The sequence below is a fragment of the Malania oleifera genome, chromosome 1 (genome assembly GCF_029873635.1).
Source record: "Malania oleifera isolate guangnan ecotype guangnan chromosome 1, ASM2987363v1, whole genome shotgun sequence".
Taxonomy (NCBI): domain Eukaryota; kingdom Viridiplantae; phylum Streptophyta; class Magnoliopsida; order Santalales; family Ximeniaceae; genus Malania; species Malania oleifera.
The window spans coordinates 35,804,243-35,830,106 of record NC_080417.1 but is presented as its reverse complement, the minus strand read 5'-3'; the positions used below and the strand labels follow the sequence as shown (position 1 = coordinate 35,830,106).

General features: G+C 36.9%; 1 protein-coding gene across 12 annotated transcripts in view; it reads right to left on the bottom strand.

The window, feature by feature from the left end:
* LOC131157362 (disease resistance RPP13-like protein 4) overlaps positions 1 to 20,223 on the bottom strand; it is a 33,062-nt gene extending 12,839 nt beyond the window's left edge. Inside the window, exons 1-4 of one of the 12 annotated variants that reach the window (XM_058111470.1) lie at positions 19,691 to 20,223; positions 5,513 to 5,762; positions 5,217 to 5,344; positions 2,999 to 3,066 (exon numbers count right to left, since the gene is read on the bottom strand). In XM_058111470.1, coding sequence (XP_057967453.1) covers positions 2,999 to 3,023 — 25 coding nt within the window. In that variant the 5' untranslated portion in view covers positions 3,024 to 3,066; positions 5,217 to 5,344; positions 5,513 to 5,762; positions 19,691 to 20,223. Of the gene's footprint in view, positions 1 to 2,998; positions 3,067 to 5,216; positions 5,345 to 5,498; positions 5,763 to 19,690 lie in introns of all 12 variants that reach the window. The other 11 variants (XM_058111445.1, XM_058111453.1, XR_009137263.1 and 8 more) reach the window with 11 other exon arrangements.
* Between the last annotated feature and the right edge of the window lie 5,641 nt (positions 20,224 to 25,864).

Below are 25,864 nucleotides of genomic sequence, written 5' to 3'. Positions count from 1 at the left end.
GGTTACATAATTCTTTTGCTTTATGTTGATGATATGCTTGTTGCAGGATCAGATATGAACGAGATCAGAAAATTAAAATGGCAGTTGTCCACTGAATTTGAAATGAAAGACTAGGGTCCAGCAAAGCAAATGCTTGGGATGAGAATCACTAGAGACAGAAAAGAGGGAACCTTGCAGTTGTCTCAGGCCGAGTACATCAAGCGGATTCTCAGAAGGTTCAACATGAGTGATGCTAAGGCAGTTAGCACACCATTAGCCAGTCATTTCAAGTTATCAAAGATTTAGTCTCCAGAGTCAGAGGAAGAGAAGAAAAAAATGGACAAAATCCCATATGCTTCAACTGTAGGAAGCTTAATGTACGCCATGGTTTGCACAAGACCAGATCTTAGTCATGTAGTGGGAAACATCAGCAGATTCATGTCGAATCCAAGAAAAATCCACTGGGAAGCCATAAAATGGATATTTCGATATCTCCAAGGTACAAGTAACAAATGTTTATGTTTTGGCAAAAGTGATCTGACATTGTAGGGATACGTAGATGCAAACTTTGCTGGTGAGATAGATCACAAAAAAAGCACTATTGGATATGTATTCACAGTAGGTGCTACTACCGTTAGTTGGGTATCACAAATACAGAAAATTGTTGCCCTATCCACTACAGAGGCAAAGTATATGGCCATGACAGAAGCGAGCAAAGAGATGATCTGGTTACAGGGTTTGTTGACAGAGTTGGGTTTCAAGTAGGTGAAGAGTGTTTTGTATAGTGACAGTCAGAACGCTATACACTTAATGAAGAATTCAGCATACCACTCAAAGACCAAGCACATTGGACTCCGCTATCACTTCATCAGATCTCTTCTAGACGAAGAGGTATTAGCAGTTGAGAAGATCCTTGGCAGCCAAAACCCAACAGATATGTTGACAAAGACAATGACTAGAGAGAAACTGGAGTTATGCTCAGATTCAGTGGGTCTCCTAGATCTACTGAAATCATCCAGAAGTTGATCCCTGCATGTGCACCTCGGCAAAGGGGTGCGAGCACTCTCTCAAGGGGGTGGACACCAAGAGACTAGGGCGAGGTCACAATGTTGCAGCATCAGTGTAGCGGACAATTGGTTGCCCCCACATGTTTGGAGGGGATGATTTGTTGACCCACCCATGTGGGTGCATTTAATTATTTTTTGCTTGGGAAGTTGCAGTGTCGTGGTGCATACACAGCCTCGAGCATGCATAATTCTTTTATTGCTGCTCTATCTCAATGCTCCTCTCTCTCTCTCTCTCTCTCTATATATATATATATATATATATATATATATACACTGCTTTGTAAAGTCGTGAGTGTGTGTGAATAATATATAGAGAGCAGAACGGAGTGAGCTAAGTGTGTGTGGCAGAGAGGTTAGTGACGAGAGTTGAGTTGAGTTGAGTTGTGTTAATCCTCCTCTTTTGTATCTCTCTTATTGATCATATAGTCAGATTACCTCTCTCCCGTGGACGTATGCCGAGTTTGGCCGAACCACGTAATTTGTTTTGTGTTCTCTGTGTGATCGAGTTGTGTTTGAGTTGCTGGAATCATCCCCTTTCCCCCTAACACCCTGCTGCTACAAAATCGAAAACAGCAGGGTAGGACTTGAGGCAAATAAAGGAAAATGGAGGTCAAAATGATGGACCTAAACACTAGCCATGAACAAAATGAAAGAAAATAAGAATGGCTTTTCCACAAGACCTTGTCCACTGGGTGTGGTGGGGGGGTGGTAAAATAGAAGCATAACATTACTCATGGAAGAGATTAGACCCTTGGGTCAACATGTTCGTATTATTGGCGAGCTCTTGATCCCACACAATTTCTGCCCAAGGTGGCCCAAAAGTATAAGAAGCTTCTACCTAATTGAGATGAGAGTCAAACAAGATAAGACTTCTTGTTTATTTATTAAGCATTTGAATTCGCATGCATCCATGGTCCTTCCTTCATCTTTGTTAAATTTGGATATACATTGTTGGCCCACAACCTAACAGCTTAAGCTTTTAGGTAAAGTTGAGCTCCATGATGGTATCAAAGCTGGTTACCAAGAGGTCCTAGGTTCTAGTCTCATTCCCCACATTTATTGTTTGGTGTTAAAAAATATTCCTTGTAATTGGTGTTACTTATTGTGTGTTTGTCTCTCCATGTGCTTTCGGAGTGCAGGTGTGGGGGGGTGTTAAAGCTTGATATACATTGTTTGCCACAACCTAACAGCTTAAGCTTTTAGGTAAAGTGATACTCTATTAGTCTCATTCATTCTTAGAAAACTGCTAAAACCATGTGTGCTCAATGCTGACCCCTTCCGTTGAGATTTCTACATATTTTTCTGGGCTAGCTATGTCTTTTTAATGTCCCTAATTCGATCCAAAAATAGTACTCGAACAGGTTGTTGCCTTCTGGTATTTAGTATCTATTTCTAGTTCAATTTTTGTTTCTAGTTTGCATTTTCATAATCTTTGACAGTGATACCAAAATGACCTCTTGGAGTAAGATCCAATAAATTAAAGCTATATTAAACTATTCATTTAAAGTAATCAAATTTTCACCAAATTTAAGCCCAAAAGTGATTGTATAACCTAAGCTTTAAAATTATAATAAAATAATAAATAATCACAAAACGTATCATTGGAAAAAAAAATGCATAATTTCTTCAATCATAATAACTAGAAATGAAAAAAAAAAAAGGACTAAAAATCAAGCAATGTAAAATAAAAAATTACTACAGGATTTGATTCTCTAATCTGATTCCAGCATGAGGAAAGATAAAAGTCACCTGAGGAGCTTACAGTCCAAACAATACAATCATCAGCATTAGACAAATATTCCAAGACATGGCTTTACTACAAATATTCCACTTGGGTTTATCTGTTGGCTAGCCATAAAAGATACTCTCAACTTTGGATAGAATTTATATATGGGGAAAATTACAAGTAGAGTCTGTATACTTTGCAATAATGGGATGAGAGCAGAAATCACCTATTTTTTTATTCTCCATGTTCATATGATCTCAATAAAAGCTATGTCAGCTGTGAAGGCTCAAAAACCTGAAGAAATGTGGGGAAAATGAAAAATAAAGATTATATGGTCTGCTCTTGTCTATCACATTTGGAAAGCTTGAAATGGCCATATCTTCAACAATGAAATGGCTTTCTACCAAGACCACTTGCTATGGAAATTGTATATAATTCATTTTGTTTTGATAATATTTCTACCCACCTGCTAAGCTAATATATTCTCTTGCTTTCTTCTTAAAAAAATATCAAATTACCAGTATTCCTTAAGAAAAATATCAAGGTACTAATATTATCAAAATAAATATTTTTTAACAAAGCAATGTTATCAAATTCTTAATTAATGCATATATTGTGTAAACTTAGGTTTGCTGAAAATAAAATTAAAAAAAGAGCTGTGAAAAAATAATACAAGAAAGAGTTTTATTACAATTTAATACCAAAATGACCTCTTGGAGTAAGATCCAATAAATTAAAGCTATATTAAACTATTCATTTAAAGTAATCAAATTTTCACCAAATTTAAGCCCAAAAGTGATTGTATGACCTAAGCTTTAAAATTATAATAAAATAATAAATAATCACAAAACGTATCATTGGAAAAAAAAAAAAAATGCATAATTTCTTCAATCATAATAACTAGAAATGAAAAAAAAAAAAGGATTAAAAATCAAGCAATGTAAAAATAAAAAATTACTACAGGATTTGATTCTCTAATCTGATTCCAGCATGAGGAAAGATAAAAGTCACCTGAGGAGCTTACATTCCAGACAATACAATCATCAGCATTAGACAAATATTCCAAGACATGGCTTTACTACAAATATTCCACTTGGTTTATCTGTTGGCTAGCCATAAAAGATACTCTCAACTTTGGATAGAATTTATAGATGGGGAAAATTACAAGTAGAGTCTGTATACTTTGCAATAATGGGATGAGAGCAGAAATCACCTATTTTTTTATTCTCCATATTCAAATGAATTCTATAATGGGTATTCATCTCAATAAAAGCTATGTCTGCTGTGAAGGGGATTTACAACAGCTCAAAAACCTGAAGAAATGTGGGAAAGATGAAAAATAACTTATATGGTCTGCTCTTGTCTATCACATTTGGAGAGCTTGAAATGGCCATATCTTCAATAATGAAATGGCTTTCTACCAAGACCACTTGCTATGGAAATTGCATATAATTCATTTTGTTTTGATAATCTTTCTACCCACCTGCTAAGCTAATATATTGTCGAGCTTTCTTCTTAAAAAAATATCAAATTACTAGTATTCCTTAAGAAAAGTATCAAGGTACTAATATAGGCACGGAGAGAGAAGAGAGAAATGGGGAGAGAAGTAGGAGAGAAAACATAGTCCACAACCTGGTTTACTTAGACTCTTTTATGTACTTAATTCTAGGGGATTCAAAAGAAATAAAGGTGCTAATGGATTGTTGAATGGTGCAGCATTGGGTGTTTTTCTAGGGCTTGGTATCCTTTTCTGTCTTATGTTTTAGGATGATATCTTGTCCTCCACTCTATATCTCTTTTTCCCCATTAATGAAATTTCTTCTTTTATTGAGAAAAAAATAATAAGAAAAGTCGTCCCAACAAAGAAGTGTAATGGCAATACTTTTGGAGATCCATACAAAATAAACAAAATTTTTGAAATACCATTTCAGGTATAAAACTAAATCAGCATTTCCTAATCCAAAAACGGTATTCAAATCACCCTCATCCACCTATAGCATAGAAATGACAGTTTTTGTCATCAATTAACTAGCTTCAATGTGTGTTATCCACAATGTCCATCCCACTCCACCTTATTAAAATGCCATATATCTATTTCTTGAAGTACATAACAAAAATAGATCTGATATCTAAGATAGTGAAATCTTTTGATGAACCAGTAAGCCCCTACTTAGATTCAAAAAATTATGGCAATGGACATAATATGTGCGTACATGTGTATAGTTCCCTACGCCAAAATCCTAGCCCAAAATATTTGTGTTGGACAGCCCTGAAATGCTTACATTATGTCACTCAGTAGTCAGATTGCCCAGGCTTGTGTATTCAGGTCTTCTTTTCACAAACAATGTGGAATGCAGAATCAAGGTATCACAATATATTCATCATAAATATATGGTCAAAATACCAAAAAAAAGAATATCAAAAAGAGACATAGAAGGGCACACCTTTTGATAATCACAAGCAGCAGCTGCCAGACATTTCCAAATGCTAAATTAGATAGAGTTAGTCGAACTGAGACAGGATCCATCTATCTATTTGTATCGGTGATAATAATAAAATTTTGCAAAACAACCTATAATAAATCAAAGAAACAATAAGCTCTCACAATAGCCATATTTCCCCAAAAAGCAAAAAACAAAGAGGGGAAAAAAAACAAAAGAGCATAAGTTACACCAATTCCATCATTAATAATCTTCCTACTCTAAGTTAATGAAGACTAATTACACTTTAATGTACTCACCAGTCCTTTGGTACAGGAAATCTTTGATGATTCCAGGAATGAGAATTGGAAATTCTTTATTCCCACATTTGGTCCATCCCAAGAACCCAATATGCTCAGCATTTTGGATGAATTAATTATGCTCATGAAACGTTCCCATTTAGTTCTTCCACAATTTGAATTTCCATGGGAATGGCAACTTATTCCAATTGCCACGGCATAGGATTCTCAAGGATGTAATTCCCTGAACCAGATGGTTAGTAATAGTCATCTACATGAATGAACAAAAATATATAAAACCACTTAAAATTTTTTTACAGAAGGAAACTTTTTTACAAGTTAACAGGGAAGAAATGTGGGGTTCATTTCAATTTTGAGCCTACACTAGTCCACAACCCAGCTCTGACCAACCTATTACTATCTTTGTATTTAAAATGGTGTCCAAATTAACTTTAAAGCACTAAAAAACCATAAAACAAATTATCTATTAGGGATTTATCTAATCTGAAATCAAAATGCACATTCTTACTAGAATTTCCAATGCCTTGTAAACCCTATGGTCTATTGTATGTCAAAATGATCCAAAGACACCCCCCCTGAGATATTTTCATTGCAGCTCATATTGAAAAACCGTAAACACACATTTACACAAATTAAAAATGTCAATACTTCACCCGCAGGGTTCTTTGTAGCAGTTACCCACTAGACACAAGGATGGTTCTCATGCTCAAATTCACATTTCTATATTATTTAAAATATATATATTTATGAGACTTCAATCATTTTTCATGCTCATCACATTTTAAGATTATTTTTCTTTAAAATATACACAAATTATGCATGTCTAATATGTCTTTATTTATTTTTATATAATTATAATTTTGCCTATATTTTAACATTGACTCATTACCACAAATTCAAATTATCCAATAAAACAGGCTCTAGTAAATTTTTAATTGAAAGTATTAATTTATTAAAATATGTTAGAATACTGAAAATAGAGACCAAAGAGGGTAATTATGAAATAGTTATTAATTAGTTATAATATATTTATATATTAATTATTCTTAGTTATGTAACAACTAATATTATATATATTATGTTTACGTTGAATCATTACTTTATGTAAGGTATTTTAAAATACTCGTTGTAAGTTTGGGGGCCTAGAATTTGAGGCTTAGATTTGGACCATACAAAATTGCGTTGAGTTTTGGCTGAAATCAACATGATTACAACTCGAAGCCTCAAACTTCAAGCTCCCAACACGACATTATAAAATTTTGAAAACTCTCATTTCGTATCAGTATTCCCCAAAGCTAAATCAGGGTGGGGGGAAAACACAAAAAAGCAAAGAAAGAGCCAGTCCAACTAATGGCAGTAGGAGCCATTAAACAGAATATAACTCCTAAATCCTTCATTTATGAGAGAAACCATAAGACCGCTGGGGGGGGGGGGGCATTTAGTTCATGGCATATTTCAAGGTTTCTGGAAAGGTGAGGCACATGACATTTCATTCCTGTATTTGTTTGAGCAAGACAACTGATCTGGCAAGAACATTTACATTTCTAGGAAGGAAAGGATTCTCATGAAAATGAGCATCCTATTCTCACCCTCCCCTATGGGAAAGTTTCATTGGATCTTTTTAGACCTAATTGCCCTCACTATTTTAATGGATTAGACAACAATGCCCCTATAATATAATATTATCACTCTATTATTTTTAAAAAAATAATAAATTATTAGAAAAATAAAAATAATAATATTATTATCTTAAAATAATTTAATATATTAATCAAAAGTGTCTTTTCCTCCCCTAAGGTTTGACAAAAAGATAGAGACCTCTCCTGAGGTTTCAAAAATGCCACATACCTCCCATGAGGTTTCAAAAATGCTGCAGACCTCCCCCGAGGTTTGCCAAAAAGACACAAACCTCCCCCTAAAAAACCTGTTTCTTGAAAAAATAAGGGGAGGTCTATGCCTTTTTAACAAACCTCAAAGGAGGTCTCTATAATTTTTGAAACCTCGGGGGAGGTTAGTGTCTTTTGCCTTTGTTGAGATTGTTAAAATGAATGACCAAGCTTGAAGGTAGATCTCTCCCTCTATTTATAATGCAAGCTTAAATACATTCTAATGACAATAATACCCTTACTAACTCTCAATAATTAACATACTAACACACTCAATAATAATAATACTAAAAAGAAATATATAACCTCTAACACTCCCCCTCAAGTTGGAGCATAAAAGCTGGAGCATAAATGTCATAAGCTCCTAACTTGTTACAAATGAATTCAACACAAGCACCCCCCAACGCTTTGGTAAACAAATCAGAAAGCTACATGTCCGACTTCACATAAGCGGTTGTAATAAGCTTCTACACAAGTTTCTCCCAAACAAAGTGGCAATCAACTTCAATGTGCTTCGTCCGCTCATGAAAGAGCGAGTTGGAGGCAATATGAAGAGCAACTTGATTATCACACATCAACTTCATAGGCTAAGAATGCGGAAAACCCAATTCTTCCAACATGTTCTTCAGCCAAACAAGTTACAGGTAGTGTGAGCCATAGCTCTATATTCTGATTCCACACTTTTCCTTGCCACCACAGTTTGTTTCTTAATTTTCCAAGAAACCAAATAACCACCAAACAAACAGTACAAGGTGGTGGATCTCCGCTCGGAAGGTGATCCAACTCAATCTGCATCTATATATTCATGGATATAATCGTGGCCCTCATCACGATATAAAAGACCTCTCCCAAGTACACCTTCGAGATATCTCAAGATGCGAATTATTGCATCTCAATGACTTGTCCTCAAAAAATCTAGAAATTGACTTACAACAATTGTTGCAAAAGATATATCTAGCCAAGTAACTGTGAGATAATTCAACTTTCCAACAAATATCCTGAAATGTCCAGGATTAGATAGCAAATCATCCATGTCCGACATTAACTTGCTGTTAGGATCCATGGGTGTATCAACTGGTTTAGATCCCAACAAGCCAATTTCATCCAATAGATCAAGAAGATACTTCCTCTGTGACACAACAATTCCAATATGAGATTTAGATACTTCTATGCCCAAGAAGTATTTCAATGATCCCAAATCTTTGGTTAGAAGCTTAGTTTGTAGAAAAAGTTTGAGACTCTTAATACCTTTAGCATCATCACTTGTAATAACAATATCATCCACATAAACAAGAAGAAGGATCTTACTTGATGAACTATGACAATAAAACACGAAATGATCCACGGCACACCGTCAAAGACCAAAATCAAGTACTACAACATTGAAACGATCAACCATGCTCTGGGAGACTATTTAAACCATATAAAGCCTTCTTGAGCCGTCACACTAAGCCTAACTCCCCCCTGCGCAACAAACCCAGGTGGTTGCTCCATATAAACCTCCTCCTCAAGGTCACCATGCAAGAAGGCATTTTTCACACCTAAGTATCTAACTTATGCAAAGGCTAGTGAAAAGTAGTAGCGAAGGAGATGAACAGACGTACTAATGTAAGTTTGGCAACCGGAGAAAAAGTATCAGAATAATCCAGACCATACCCTTGAGCGTATCCTTTAGCAACAAAACGGGCCTTTAGACCAGCCACAAAACCATCAAGGCTGACTTTCACAATGTAAACCCAACGACAACCAACTACGGCTTGTCAAGAAGAAGAGGTACCAAGTCCCAAGTACCATTGTCATGTAAAAAGCATTCATCGCTTCAACCATAGCATCCCTCCACCCTAAATGGGCTAAGGCTTCCAAAACAAATTTAGGAAGGATAGTAGATGATAGAGTAGTGACAAAACAATAATAAGAGAGTGATAAGGAGTCATAAGAAACACAGTTGGAAATGTGGTGTTGAGTACATGTGCGGTTACCTTTCCAAACAGAAATAGGAGGATCAATATCATAGGAAGTATGATCATCAGGCGAGGAAACCAAAGGTGTGGTAGTAGAAGCTTGAGGGGACTCTCTTCCTTGGAGTCGTCATCGTGAATACAGCTACAAATTAGGATGATCAAGGCGACGAGAAGAACATGAACTACATGAACACTCAAATGGTTGGTTAGGTAAGGACAGCAACGTAGAATCTATAAGATTAAGCAAAGGAAGAGACTCATTGAGCTCAGAAGCGCTCAGTAACTGGGTGTAGTAAGGTGTAGACTTAAAGAAGGCAATATCATCAAAAACAAAGAAGTGATGCAGCATAGGACTATAATAACAATACCCTTTTTGAGTATATGATTATGAGTAGCCAAGAAAGACACATTTTATAGCACGAGGATCCAACTTATTAACCCTAGAAGTTACTTAATGAACAAAGGATACACACCCAAATATACGAGGAGGAAAAGAAAATAAAGGTGAATTAGGAAAGAGAAAGGAGTAGGGAATTTAACCACTAAGAATAGAGGATGGAAGTCTATTGATCAGATAACAAGCAGTAAGTACAGCATCACTCCAAAAATCTTTAAGTACATGCATTTTGTAGTGATAATGGTCGGATCGGATAATGAAGATGCTCAGCGGAAATAAAAACAACAAGTGAATTAAAATACACAATTAGAATGACAACACAAAGATTTAACGTGGTTCGGCAAAGCCTACATCCACAGAAGCAATAGCACACAAATTTTTCACGAACAAAATGATCATCTCTCTCTCATATATGCCCAGAATAACATATATAAAAGTTTCTCAAAAGTTTCCCCCCGTTTGCCCAACCACTCAACATTCAAAATTCAAAAATTCTGAAAAACTGCTCGCAGCCCAGGCGTCTCTCGTCAACGAACACAGGGCTTCGTCGACGAGAAGAAGACACTTCGTCGACGAACACAGGGCTTTCATCGATGAATCCAGAAATCTGAAATCAGCTTCTCTTGCTAATTACTCGTCAACGAAATTTAGAGCCTTCGTCGACGAGCCTTTGCTGTCTCCTCATCGACGAATATAGCTCCTCGTCGACGAGTCTGCTGTGCTGCCTCCTTCATGTTTTTCCTTCTTTATTCTTTTCTTAAAGTATAAGAGTCACAAATAACAATCTCCACCTTGGCAATTATACGCCCCTTAGGAGAGTCCTAAAAATGTGATCAGCTCCACCTTGAACTTGAAAAACATTAGGTTTGGGCTTGTCTCCCTTCAATCACTTGGAGACATGAAGCAAGTCCAAGCAATGCTTGAACTTCTCTGAAGCAACTGATTTGGTCAGAATATCTGCTACATTATCAGATGTATGAACTTTCTCTAACACAAGTTCACCTAAAGAAATCAATTCCCGAACCCTATGAAATCTCACATCAATATGCTTGGTTCTAGCATGATATACCTGATTCTTCGCTAAGTAAATAGCACTCTGACTATCACAATGCAACACCACTCCATTTTGTTATATTCCCAGCTCTCTGACTAAACCAGTAAGCCATAAGGCTTCCTTTGCAGCTTCGGTAACTGCCATATATTCTGCCTCAGTCGTGAATAATGCAACCAGAGATTGTATCATGGATCTCCAACATACTGGTCCTCCTACAAAGGTAAACACATATCCCATTATAGACCTTCTGTCATCCATATCTCCAGCATAATCTGCATCAACAAACCCCATAACTATAGGACAACTCTGTTGCTTGCCAAACATGATGTCATATCCCGATGTACCCCGGAAGTATCTAAATATCCATTTAACGGTTTCCCAATGCTGCCTTCCTGGATTAGAGAGAAACTTGCTCACCATGCTTACCGCATGCGCCAAATCTGGCCTTGTACATACCATGACATACATTAAACTCCCCACAGCACTAGCATAAGGGACCTTTGACATGTCCCGAATTTCCTCATTCGAACTTGGGCAATCTGCAGTAGACAACTTAAAGTGATTCGCTAAAGGTGTACTCACTGGTCTTGCATCAGTCATGCTAAACCTCTCCAACACCTTCTGCACATAACCACCCTGAGATAACCATAATCTCCCTACATTCCTGTCACGGCGAATCTCCATTCCAAGTATTTTCTTGGCTGAACCAAGATCCTTTTGGTCAAATTCCTTATGCAACAAATTCTTTAACTGATTCACCTCAGTTAAATCCTTTGCAGCTATCAACATGTCATCAACGTACAATAACAAGAAAATAAGAGAACCATCCTCAAGTTTATTCACATAAACGCAACAATCATACTCACATCATTTATAGCCAATCTTGATCATGTAGGAATCAAAACGTTTATACCATTGCCTTGGAGATTGTTTCAACCCATAAAGACACTTCTTTAACCTGCAAAAAAAATTTTCTTTTTCTGATTCAATAAATCCCTCTGGTTGTACCATGTAGATTTGTTCCTCCACATCACCGTGAAGAAACGCCATCTTCACATCCATTTGTTCCAAATGAAGATCGTAATGAGCTACCAACCCCAACACAATTTTAATAGGAAGTATGTCATACCACTGGAGAAAAGATCTCATCATAATCTATTCCCTTCTTCTGTGAGTATCCTTTTGCCACCAACCGTGCCTTGCATTTTTCTCCTTCCTTTTCTGAAATTGCTTCCTTCTTTCTATACACCCATTTGCACCCTATCGGTCTCTTTCCATCTAGAAGCTCCACCAAGTCCCAAGTTTGGTTCTTATGCAAAGATTCCATCTCCTCAATCATTGCTCCCATCCACCTATCTTTCTCCTGGTCGTGCACTGCCTCTTGAAAGGTTGTTGGATCTTTGCAACAAGTAAAAAAAGCATAAGATACTAATTCATCAAAATCATACCTTGATGGAGGCCTGATAGTGCATCCGGATCTTTGTATAGGAATATCGTCGACTTGCTGGTTTTCCGAGCTAAAGCTCCCTGCAACCACTGGACCATGATCATTTTCGTTGCCCTGAGCTTCCAACTCCACCTGCACAACGTGTTCATCACTGCCCTAGCTTTCTGACTCCTGTTTCTGATCATCAAACTCTTGAGTACGCTTCACCATAGTCTTCTCATCAAAGACTACATCTCTACTGATCAGTGATCACCACCTTGTTTGTCGTCGGGTCCCACAACTTATACCTCTTCACACCCTCTGGATACCCCAAGAAGATGCAATGACGAGACTTCGGATCAAACTTAGACCTCTCCTCACTAGACACGTGAACATAGGATGGACACCCGAATACCTTCAATCCAGAGTAGTCTGCTGCATTTTTCATCCAAACCTCTTCCGTCACTTTACCCGCTAATGATGCCCTTGGTGATCGGTTTACCAGAAAACAAGTCATACTAACTGCCTCGGCCCAGAAATTCTTTGGTAGTCTTGCATTCAATCTGAGACACCGAGCCCTATCAGCAAGAGTCCGATTCATCCGTTCTACCACACCATTTTGCTGAGGTGTCCGGCGAACTGTAAAATGTCTCTTGATGCCCTGCTCCGCACAAAATTCCATAAACCGAGAATCAGCGTACTCAGTCCCATTATCCGATCTTAAGTATTTGATTTTCTTCCCTATCAGGTTTTCCACTTCAGCCTTCCAAATCTTAAACTTGGCAAACGTACTAGATTTGTGATGCATGAAGCAAACCCAAACCTTCCGTGAGCAGTCATCAATGAAACTCACGTAATACATATGTCCACCCTTTGATCCAACTCTAACTGGAGCCCAAACATTTAAATGTACATAGTCAAGAATTCCTTTCGTCTTATGAGTAGCTGAACTGAATTTTGCTCTATTCTGTTTTCCAAGAACACAAAATCTACAAAATTCCAACTGACATGATTTCAATCCTTTCAACAAATTTCTTTTGTGTAGTTCTTTCATGCCATGTTCTCCTATATGTCCAAAACGCATATGCCACAAGATAGTCTCATCTGATTCAGCATCCACAGCTGCAACTCCACCTACAACAGTAGTTCCCCACAATGTGTAGATATTTCCATCCAGTTTCTGCCCTTTCATTACAGTCAGATTACCTTTCAACACCATTAAGACTCCACCTTTGGACTTGTAATTAAAGCCATTACAATCCAAAGTGCCAAGTGATATCAGACTCTTTCTCAACTCAGGTATATGCCTTACATTACACAATGTTCTTACAGCACCATCAAACATTTTTATCTTTACACTTCCTATGCCAACGATCTTACAAGAAGCATCATTACCCATAAGAACTGATCCAGAGTTTACTAACCTGTAAGTGCTGAACCATTCCTTACTTGGAGTTATGTGATAAGAACATGCCGAGTCAAGTATCCAAGAGTTCATTAGAATATCCGACTCCGATGAAACTGATAGAACATCACCATCTACTGAATCCTCTTCTTGAACAACATTCACAAATTTTGAAATCCCTTCATGCTTATTAGCATTTCCCTTCTTCCAATCTGAACACTCCGATTTCACATGCCCCTTTTTACCGCATTTATAACACCGGATTTCCTTCTTCTTCTTGGATTGATTTTGGGATTTCTGATTTAGACCAATTCTTAAACTTTCCTTTGCCTCGCTCATTATTACCTTTTATCACAAGTCCTTCTCCTTCATCACAAATCTTCAATCAATCTTTGATGAAAATTCAAGAAGGCACTTGTTACCTCTTCTAAATCAAGAGTTTCTTTTCCCCACGTAAGAGTAGTCACAAGATTTTCATAGGTAAGAGTTGAGGGCAAGGAATTTAACAGCATCAAAGTCTTATCATCCTCATCAAACTTCACATCAACTCTCATAAGCTCACTTATGATTTGATTAAACGCATTGATGTGTTGATCTAGACTAGATCCTTCTACCATCTTAAGTCAATATAAATGCTGCTTAAGAAAAGGTTTGTTATTGAGGGATTTAGATATGTACCGACTTTCTAACTTTCGCCAGATAGCTGCTAGAGAATCCTCCTCCATCACCCGATAGAGAACTTCGTCGGCCAAACACAAGCATATTGTAGTCGCTGCCTTTGCTTTCAAATCTACCCATGTTGTCTCATCCATTCCTTCCGATTGAGTATCAAGCAGAGCCTTAGCCATTCCTTGTTGCACAAGAATGTCCTTCCCTCTCCTCTGCCATAAACCAAAGTTTCCGGTTCTATCAAATTTAACGATGTCAAATCTTGCAGAAGACGATCCCGATGCCATAACAACTTCGCTCTGATACCAATTTTTAGTGATAATGGTCGGATCGGATAATGAAGATGCACGGCGAAAATAAAAACAACAAGTGAATAAAAATACACAATCAAAATGACAACACAAAGATTTAACGTGGTTCGGCAAAGCCTACATCCACAAAAGCAATGGCACACAAATTTTTCCCTAAGAAATCAAGATGTACATAATACACTTCTCAAAAATGATCAACTCTCTCTTATATACGCCCAAAATAACATATATAAAAGTTTCTCGGAAGTTTCCCCCCGTTTGCCCAACCACCTAACATTCAAAATTCAAAAATTCTGAAAAACTGCTCGTAGCCCAAACGTCTCTCGTCAACGAACACAAGGCTTTCGTCGACGAATCCAAAAATCTGAAATCACCTGCTCTTGGTAATTACTCGTCGACGAAATTTAGAGTCTTCATCGACGAGCCTTTGCTGTCTCCTCGTCGATGAATATAGCTCCTCGTCGACGAGTCTGCTGTGCTGCCTCCTTCATGTTTTTCCTTCTTTATTCTTTTCTTAAAGTATAAGAGCCACAAATAACACATTTGATAAGTAAAGTGCGAGTCATTTCAAGAAGATGTATATTTTCCCACTCTGGAACCCCATTTTGTTGAGTGTCGGCACAGGATAATTGATGAACAATACCAAACTGAGTCATATAATTAGTTAATTGTGTACTGAAAAACTCTTTAGCATTATCACTTCGAAGTATTCAAACTGGCAAACCAAATTGAGTGAGTATTTCAAAACAAAAGGCACAAAATACATGAAATAACTCAGAACGATCTTTTATTAAATATAACTAAGTCATTCTTGAATAATCATCCACAAAGGTTACAAAGTACCCAAAACCCAACTTGGACACAACCCTACTAGGACCCCAGACATCTGAATGAACTAACATAAAAGGGATTGCAGCCTGTTTATTGACCCGAGAAGCGAAAGAAACACAATGGTGCTTTCCCAACTGGCAAGACTCACAATCGAGACTAGACACAAACTCAAACTAGTAACAAGACATTTTAACTTTTCCAATGAAGGTTGATCTAAGCGACAATAAATTTGAAAAGGCGTGGCAACAATAGTGCAAACGGTACAAGGAGACAGTGGCTCAAAGTGATAGTCCATCAGCTTTACGCCCTCCACCACATCTTCCTCATCTTCAAATCCTAAATAACCACAGAATCAAGGAAGAATGTCACTGAACAATTCATGGATTTAGTAATTTTGCTAACAAACATAAGATTGGAAGGAAATTTGGGAATATATAAACCGAAGAAAGAGAAATAGAAGAAATGTGATTTACAATCCCAATTCCCTTTACTGTAGTAGTGGATCCATTAGCAAGAGTAACACAAGGTAAATTTGCAGGATATTGAAGAGTAGAAAAAAAGCTAGGTATAAGATCAGTGGCAGCGGAATCTATGACCTAAGGTCTAGGACAAGGAGTACTGGATCACAGGCATACTTTGTGATTACCTATTTGGGCAAGAGATGCAATGGGAATAGAAGTTTGTTTTGACGCTTAATACTACTGGAACGTGGAATACTCTTCCTCTTACATAGAGACAGTATGTTGCCCCCCACTCGACCCCAAAGGTAAGGAGTCGATTGTGGCTACATTGGCTGTCCCCAAAGGTGTGAAGTCACTGGTGGCTGCATTGGCAACACGTGAAGGTCTTCCGTGAAGATTCCAACACTGCTCAATAGTATGATCATGCCGTCCACAAAGAATGCATTTTTCAAGGAGTACCTTTGCCTCATCCGTATCTACCACTACGACTACTCGAACCACCACGATAACTTTTGCGGTTGTTTGGTAGAGAACTAGAATCACTCTCTGCAGCAAAGGTTGTCCTCTCAAAGCCAGATGCAAGTGCAAGAGAATGCGTGCTAAAGGAAGCAAAAATGACATGAGAATAAACATCAACAAATGATGGCAACTCAGCACTAATGAGTATTTGGGACCAAAGTGCCTCAAACTCAAGTCTCAAGCCAACAAGAATACAAAGCACTGTCATCTGCTCCCTCTGCTTCTGCCATGGTTTTAAATAATAGCCGCAACTGTTACGTAACACCGTTACGTTACAGGTTTTTTGGGTTACCGATACCGTTACACACCACGAAATCAGTGGGAAGAAAAATCACAGTCGTAACGGTCATTACAAACTGCGATTGTTACGTAAAGGCCGCTACGGCCATTACGTAACCACTACAAGATTGTTCCACCAAAAAATTATTTTATTTTCTACTTTTTCCTCTCACTTTTTCCCTCTCAAAATATATCATTCTCAATATACCAAGTGGCAAGAGGATGAGGAAGACAATGATACAAAATTTACTATTTCTTTAAATACTCACAATAGATGCATTAATTAACAATTTGAAAATATTAACTTGTTAGGAAAATATTTTATTTTGATAATATTAGTAATGTGATATTTATGTTCTATATTTTTTAACCTCAACCTTCTTTCTTTTCTAGCAATTGTATATTTGTATTATGCGTATGTCTTATGCATCTAATAGATTAATGGAGTGTACAGTGTATTTTGTTTTATTGATTAATTTAGCACACATAAGAATTTATCACAGATAAAAACAATGAGAAGTATAAATACACACACACACACACATAATTTTTCTATCAATGGTGGTTTAAAACAAATGTAAACTTGTTGCCCTTACCAAATGACTTAGTTACTCGAACTAAAGGATCCAAAATACACTAAAACTCTTTCTAGGAAGGGCTAAAAGCTTAAAACATAAAAGTACGCTAATATGCACAAGGTTGTGCGTGCTTCAAAAAAATTCATGGCCGTTACACCCACTTCCCGTTATGTAACATCAGATACTCCCGCTTCCCGCTATGCCCATTGCCATTACGTTACACTACCCGCTACCGCGATTTAAAACCATGGCTTCTGCATCTCATGAACGTTGGCAGTGATAGGTAGCACGACATTAAGCTCCTTATGAATATGCTTCATCTCTCCAAAATAATCTACAATGCTCCCATATCTTTGTCATAATTGAAAGTACTCTTGAGATAAATCATACATACCTGTAATGTTACAGGAGCATAGAAATTTGACATAATCCCAAATCTCCTTGCACATATCTAGATGCATACACATCCGTGCAATATGTGGCTATATTGAGTTCCATAAAAGTGAAACAATCAAGGCATCTTCCTAAACCCACATAACTTTTCTCTTCTCATCAAAAGAATCAAATTGGTGCAAGTGATCAAATTTCCCTAACCATGCGAAATAAATCTAAACAGCTTTAGACCATTGAACATAGTTCTTTTCATCCAGCTTTCGAGTTGTTATTTGTGGCAACGATGTAGGAAACAAATTTTTGGGATTCATAAATTCCATCCCAATACTCACAAATCAGCAATCACACCAAAAACAAGAAGAACAATCAAAACTAATTGGGGTAATCACAAACTATGTGACGCACCAACACAATGACAGACGAGGTGAACAACTCACTAACGAATATAGTGCTGCCACAGTACTCACAAATCAGCAACCACACCAAAAGCGAAAAGAACAATAAATAATTGGAACAATTACAAACCATGTGAAGCACAAACACAACCACGGAAGAGGTAGCTCACCAACGGATATAGCATTGCCACAGCCTCACAACTGAGCATACGAACGCCGCCATGGCTCCAAAAAACTCACAAGGGAGCATTCACAAACCCTAAACAGAAATTAACAGAATACCGCGAGTGCATGGTTGAAAAAAGTTGAATTTTTTTAGCAAAAAACTGGCCTAGAGCTTGATAATATAGTCTAAAGAAGGAAGTGATAGAAGAAAAAATTTTATAAAAAAAATTAAAAATAAAAATAAAAAAAATTAACCAAAAAATAAAAAATAAAGTGGTTAGAGCTTCACTCACGTGCCAGCACATGGGATCAGCCCTGCCAGCATTTGGGCGGTACATGGGGGCGCGTGGAGTGCCCTCCAACGATGGGCTTTTGTGGGGTGGGTCATCGGGGGAGTGGGTGGGTCTAATTATGGGTATATGGTTGGTTTTGTGATTTAGTATGGGAAGGAGGTGGATTAGGGAAGAACACATGTGAGAATGTTGTTTTCCAGCGATGGCAGAGAGAAATTAGGTTTAGATAGTATCATGCTCTAATACCAATGTAAGATTTGATTAAAATGAATGACCTAACTTGAAGATAGGTCTCTCCCTCTATTTATAATACAAATTTAAATACATTCTACTGACAATGATACCCTTACAAACTCTACTAATTAACATACTAACACACTCAATAATAATAATTCTAAAAGACATATATAACCTCTAACAGCCCTAATCAATATTTAAACAATATTTTGGTAAATTGGTTATTTAAGCGTTATATCTTTTAAATTCATAATTGTTGAAAAGTTTAGCACATAAATTTAATTAAGTACATACTTTTAAGTAAGTTTTTTAACAAACGGTAAGGTTTTAAGAAGGTTTTGGAGGACCAGTCCAAGATCAACGGATCAACAGTAAAATTGCTCCTTTGTTAAGACTGCATACACTGCCAACACCCTACCCCTGCCCTCACAAAGCAGGGAGTCTTGTGGCCTGAAAGCATCCTTTATTTTTTAAATCAATTTTTTGTGTTAAAAATATAATGTAATTATTCTTTATATATTAGCTACACATGTAATTTTATTCAAACGTAAAAATTATAAGGTAAATTGGGTCTACCACATCATCTATAAACTAATCCAACAAAACTCCAACAACTAATGAATTTTTTATTTGTTTATTAAAAGAACTAATTATTATTTTTATTTATGTGCTTTAATGTATGACATGTCATCACTTTATTGGGTTAGTTTATAGATACATGATAGACTAGATCTACCTAGAGATGTCTATCAAGCTTGTGAACCAAACAGGAATATGAGAATCTGGTACAAACCAAACACCCCAATAATATGAGAATCTTAGGCACAAACCAAACACCCCTAATGTACATTAATCACGCCTTAAGAAAATTTGGAATAAGAATGAAATAATGTTGATTTGTGAAGGAGAACTCTTCACCTTGGTTCTTCCGGAGAGTGTGATCGGATCTAGCAGCCCGACAGTGATGGATCTCGAATCAGAAGCAATCCCTGGCTTGCTGGCCTGCTGCGTTCCACTAGAACAGCCTCCTCTTCTTGCAGTTAAACTACGTTTCGTTCTTGGAACAGGGAGAGAAACGAACAGCCGTAGGAGCGTTTGGCCCGCCGTCAGCAGCGGAGGTGGAGAAGCTCGTGTCGGATTGGGAGGAGAATCGTAGCTATGTTTTCAGATTTGAGCTGGTGAGGGGCTTGGAATTCGAACGAGAGATGTTTTGATCGCTGGCGCTGTGGTGCGTTGACTTGCAATTCCCTTTAGTCATAGGCTTCTCCCTTAGATTCGCACCAGCTCGTGAGTCTGGAATTCTCCCCAGAGCTTCCCAGAAAATTCGGTTCCTTTAAAAGTAAACTAAACTCTAGATATTCGATTCAAATCATCATCACATCATCATCTTCTCAATCATATGATTGTTAGTGTATTTTAATATTATTATTTCTAAAATTTTTGACAAGTAAAGAAATATATATTTTTTTATGAAATTTTTACTTCTCTATTTGTATAAAATTGGAGTGACGATTTAAATTGAGTTATTATATCTTGAAAAAGACAAGTCTCAAAGAGTTTTATTGCATCGTTCGTAGATTAAGTAAAAAATCGTAAAGAATTTGAATTTTCTTAAAGAGAATGAGATATTTATGTATCGGCCTATTTGTAAATTATGTTTATATTTTTATTTTTATTTTTATTTAAGTTTTATTATTTATTTTATTAAATTTCCTAACAATTTTAAGGAGATTCAAAATATGGAGCCTACATTTGAAAAATCAAATGAAAATGTCGGAGATCTCAACAAGTCTTTTCGATTTAAAGGAGTCCACTTCATGAGATGGAAAGGAAAGGTACTCTTCTACTTTAATCTCCTAAAATTTGCTTATATTCTCACCGAGAAGAATCCAAAAAAATCGATACCGAAAAAATGAATGAATATGAGTTGGTTGATCACTACGTAAAATTAGAACAATATAAAAAAGATGAGTATAAATGTCGGTATTACATTTTAAATTATATAACCGATCATTTTTATGATTACTATGGTACTACTTACTCCTCCGCAAAGAAAATTTGGAATGCTTTGCAGAATAAGTATTATACCGAGGAGGTAGGGGTGAAAAAATACGCAACTATCTAGTGGACAAAAAATCAGTTGTGGAGCAAGAACAAGACTTTCAAATGATAGTGACGAAAGTTACATTGGAATGGATCAAGATTGGAGACAATCTTGTTGTGGCTAGAATTATTGATGAGTTACCCCCATCTTGTAGAGAATTCCAAAAGTGCATGTACAACAAACAAAAAGATGTCTCTTGAAACCTTGATCACTCGAATTCGCATAAAGGAGGCAAAAGGGCAAGATGCAATTATGCAAGAAAGTGGTAATACCAATAACGGTAATACCACAATGGTAAATATAATTGTTTCTAAACATAATACTTTACCTAAAGATATTTTTCCTAAAAACCCTCAATTAAAGTCTAAGAGGAGAAATATGAAAAATAACAGTAGACCTCACAAAATGAATAGGGGAAACTCTAATCAAAAGAACTTGAACCAAGGATGCCCTTCAAAATAAACAAAACAACAATGTTTGTTATGTTTGTGACAAAAGTAGACATATTGCTTGAATTTGCAAATTTACAAAACGTGGATGTAATGCCCCGACCCTTTTTACGGCCCTAGAATGCTACTACACCTGTATAATACACCTATCTCTAATAAATATACATATACAACCCGCACTAAATAGGAACATACAGGTGTTTCATACTGATCTGCAATCTCAATGCATAGCAGAAAACATAAACATTCATATGGAATCTATAAGACAAGCCAGAGTTTTTAACTGTATCCTTACATACATACGATCGTGCTTAAAACATAACTTGTTCTTACAATTCCCCAAAAAGACATTCTGAACTAAGTCTATTGCATATACAAAACACTTACGTAATTTATACACAATACGACACTCCAAGCCCCTCTAGTAACTAGGACCAACGTTCTGTAGGATCTAAAACAAGGGTTGTATGTTGGGGTGAGACACTTCTCAGTAAGGTGGAAGATATTTACATCAGTGTGTGACAATACACATTCAAACTAGTAGAAGGCAGTTACATATAAAGCATATTCTCAATACTGTAATCTAGGAGATATTTATATATTTCTTGTAATAACTAATTCAGAATCATTGCAAGTGAGAGTTCTTGAGGTTAGGGGAGGGTACAGGCCCCTAAATTGTACAATCCCTCCGCCTAGTACTCAAACCTGTGACTTTACCCATTTTAATTTTTAAATCATGTATATGCATATTTAGAACACCGCCCAGCTTAGAAACTTCATAACAAATGTCAACACTACCCCTTGGCGTGGGTTATGCCATCATAAATTCCTGAACAAGCCCTACCCTACGCGGGCACTTATCAGTCATTATGGTTACTATAGTTCGACTGAATCCACCTGGTCCATTAACCCACCAGTGGCACACACCTACCCAGCCGACTATCTTGATACCCACACTGAAAATCAGATGTGTGGTTGCATTGTATCCAGAATATAGCAACGGAACCGCACTAAAGCTTTTTAAGGCTTCATATAACGTTGAGTTTTTTAAGGCTCTCATAGTAACAAGTTGTTGTCCCAATATCATATATACAACTTACAATAAGACAAATTAACTTGTTTCCAATTCATAAATCACCTGTACAGTTCTAGTATTTTCACAAACTCATTCACTCATACTGTGGTATAAACTAGCACACACCCTCTCGGTTTAACTTGTTGACCATGTGGGTCATACCCTGTTTTGATTATGACAAATACTCTGGTATTTGATGTCTGTCAAGTTTGTGTGCAGGTTCATAATAACAAGATCATTTGATGGCACGTGAAAACTTGAAGACCAAAGACCCTAAAGAACTTTTTCTTGTTGTAATTTATATTATTTGGGTCTGTAATAGTAATTTATGGAACATGGTTTGTAATAATTAATGCCTTAGCTGCATGGTAGGATGGATAAGCTCAATACCATAGATGGACCTTAGGGAATACCCTTCGGTTGACCGACACCGGATTTTTTCAGTGTTCTCAAACTAAAAAGGACCTAAAAATGACCTCAGGACACTCACTTATGCATATATATGAATGGTCATTTGAATAGGGTGTTTGTATGCTTAAACGGGACTGAAATGCTTTAAATAGGTACTTTCGATCGACCGTACTTCCATGTACAAATACTCCTAATCGACCGAACCTGGACCAGGTCAACAGTTTGACCACCGTCCGGTCGACCGAACTGATACAATTCATTTACACTGGTCGATCGAACTCCCTTTGACTCAACACTTTGACCTCCTGGTCGACCGAGCCCAAAATGAACGCCAATGCTTTGGTCAACCGAGGGTCCTCAGGAGATGCCCTAACGATTTGGTAAACCAAACCATCTAGTTCATTTCTTCTCGGTCGACCGAACCGCGTACATTGAAAAAATCGCCATTCCTAGTCGACTAAGACCATAGTTCATTTCCCCCTGGTCGACTGAACCTCGGTAATTTTGCCCTCGACACATGTGTCAAATCAACCGAGTCCCCAGTTCATTTTTGTCCTGGTCGATCGAACCATATGAACTTGGGTCCACCAAAAATGTTTTTGGTCGACCAAAATTCTCGGGTTGGACTTAATTTTTACCGTGATTAATATTTGTAAACAAGGTTAACTTGGTTAAAATATATTAAAACTTTCCTAATAATTCCATATGTGTTCTTAACGGTTATATTTTAGGGGTTGTCTATATATACCCCCTCATTTGGAATAATTAGCATGAGATTAGCAAATATAATTAGCCAATATTCTCTCAATCTTAAAAAGCCTATATTTCATATTCAAGCTTTAAACTCCCACTCTTACTCGTTTATATTGCAAATACCTCCTTGTAAGAGTATTCTTGGGCTTATCTCACCAAGCTTAAACTCTCTCTTGGTTGTTTTATTTGTGATTTATATTTCATAGAGAGTAAGCCACAAGTTCTCCTAGGGGGCTTCGTAAATAAGCCTTCCGTATGAAAACTTCTTTGGGCTTTTGAGTTTTGCATTCTCATTGCAATACTCAAGAGTTCATATTGTGTTTTGGTTGCAAAAATATTATACATCTTTTTCAAAAATATCTCTTGTGCGAATCTTTGAGAAATCTATTTTGAGATATTTTATTAAGTGTTAAAAGATCTTTGTTGCTACACCTTTTGTTTGAGATTATCTTTTTAATACAAAGATCAAATAAATATTTTGCAAACCATTTTTAAATATCTCTTGTGGTTTATATTTAGAAATATTATTTGTTGAGATATTTGAAGTGTGCTCGTGATCTTTGTTGGTGCATTGTGATTGTAATATTATTTTGACCCAAAGATCCTATCATTGACACTCTCATGCATTGATTGCTATATTTGCATAAATATTTGAGAGTAGACACTTAGACTACACCGATCTTATCAAATCCTATCTCTTGGTAGTGTATTAATTACATTGTGCTTAGTGGTACATAATCAGCTTAGTGTAAGAAACATTTCCTTGTACGCAAAATTATATACACATATGTTGTATTTCCAAGCACGGACCTGAAGAGGGAGACTAGCCTTGGAATAGTCCCGAATTGGCTTAAACTCGGTTAGGAAAGTTAGGTGTGTCATCTTGTTAAGGCATGTAGGTTGAGGTTAGCCCCGCTAATTGGCCTAGTTAAGGTTGAGGTCAGCCCTGTGATAATTGACCTAGTTGTAATCGGTACCGCTCCACCCTTTAAGTGGGCATTAGTAGAATCCTTGTGCTTGTTAGTCAAGGCGGGGACATAGGCAGTTTGCCAAATCTCGATAACATTTCTGGGTGTCGTCTCCTTTACTGCTTTATTGTGCATGCTTGGTTAATCGTTTATTGCAGTTTAAATTCCATTGTATATTTACATTGATTCATTTTACACGCATTAGATTGACCTTAGACTTGTATAATACTATTGTTAGAGGATTGACCTAAGGCAATTAATTTTAAATACCAATTCACCCCCCCTCTTGGGATTGCACCAAAGCTAACATAACCCTTTTCACATATAAAGCTTGGTATATAATTGGCATCTGTTTTTCACATTTTCAGATAGAAAAATGGAACTTCAATTCCCATAGCTCATATACGTATTTAAACAGATTCATAGTTTCCATTTCATATCATATGCCACACTCATTTGGTTATATATAGTATATAACTCAAAAAGTAACATTTAAATGGAAAACAAGGGGTTCAAGCATCTCCTATGTTAAGTTTAATGCAAATAAAGAAGTTTTGAAAAGCTTGGAGATAATGCGCCAAAACCCTCATTTTTACCAAAACCATAAAATCGTAGAAACCGATATTTTTACCTAGTGAAACTTTGCAAATAAGCAGTCAATACATGCATATAAACATAAGCTAACTTTTTAGCGGTTTAGTTTTCTAAAATGATTTATGTAAACAAATCCCCTTACCTATCTCCCCGAACACTGAAACACAAACTAAACGGCTCAAAAACAACGACCTGAGTTCCCAAAACCTAAAAACCAAAGGACAATACTTTAATACAATCATATTTACTACATATCTACTAAACTAGAAACGAACTTAGACTTTTACCTTGATTTCGGGATAAAACCCGAAAATTCCTCAAAACGAAGATCCAATCCACTATAATTGTAAAGGTTTTCCCCCTGATCCACATAGTAACGTCGGATCGTTGATTTGGGTGATGAATAACGAAGGATCGAAGAGAGAGAGAGAGAGAGAGAGAGAGAGAGAGAGAGAGAGAGAGAGAGAGAGAGCGCCTTTGTGATTTCTTAACTATTAAGCAACTAAAAATGATATTTATAGACCCCTTGACCTGGTCAAATTCATCGACGAATTGTGCCCTTGTCAACGAGCCACTGAAGGCTCTTCTCGACGAACCTCTTCCCTCGTCGACGAACCCTAGTCTAGTATTTTTCTTTTCGGTCAGGATCTTTTCATCGCTGAGGCTCTAAATTTTGGCAATGAAGCATAGAAGGGTCTTCGTCGATGAGAACCTTGGCGTCATCAACGAAGCCTGCTA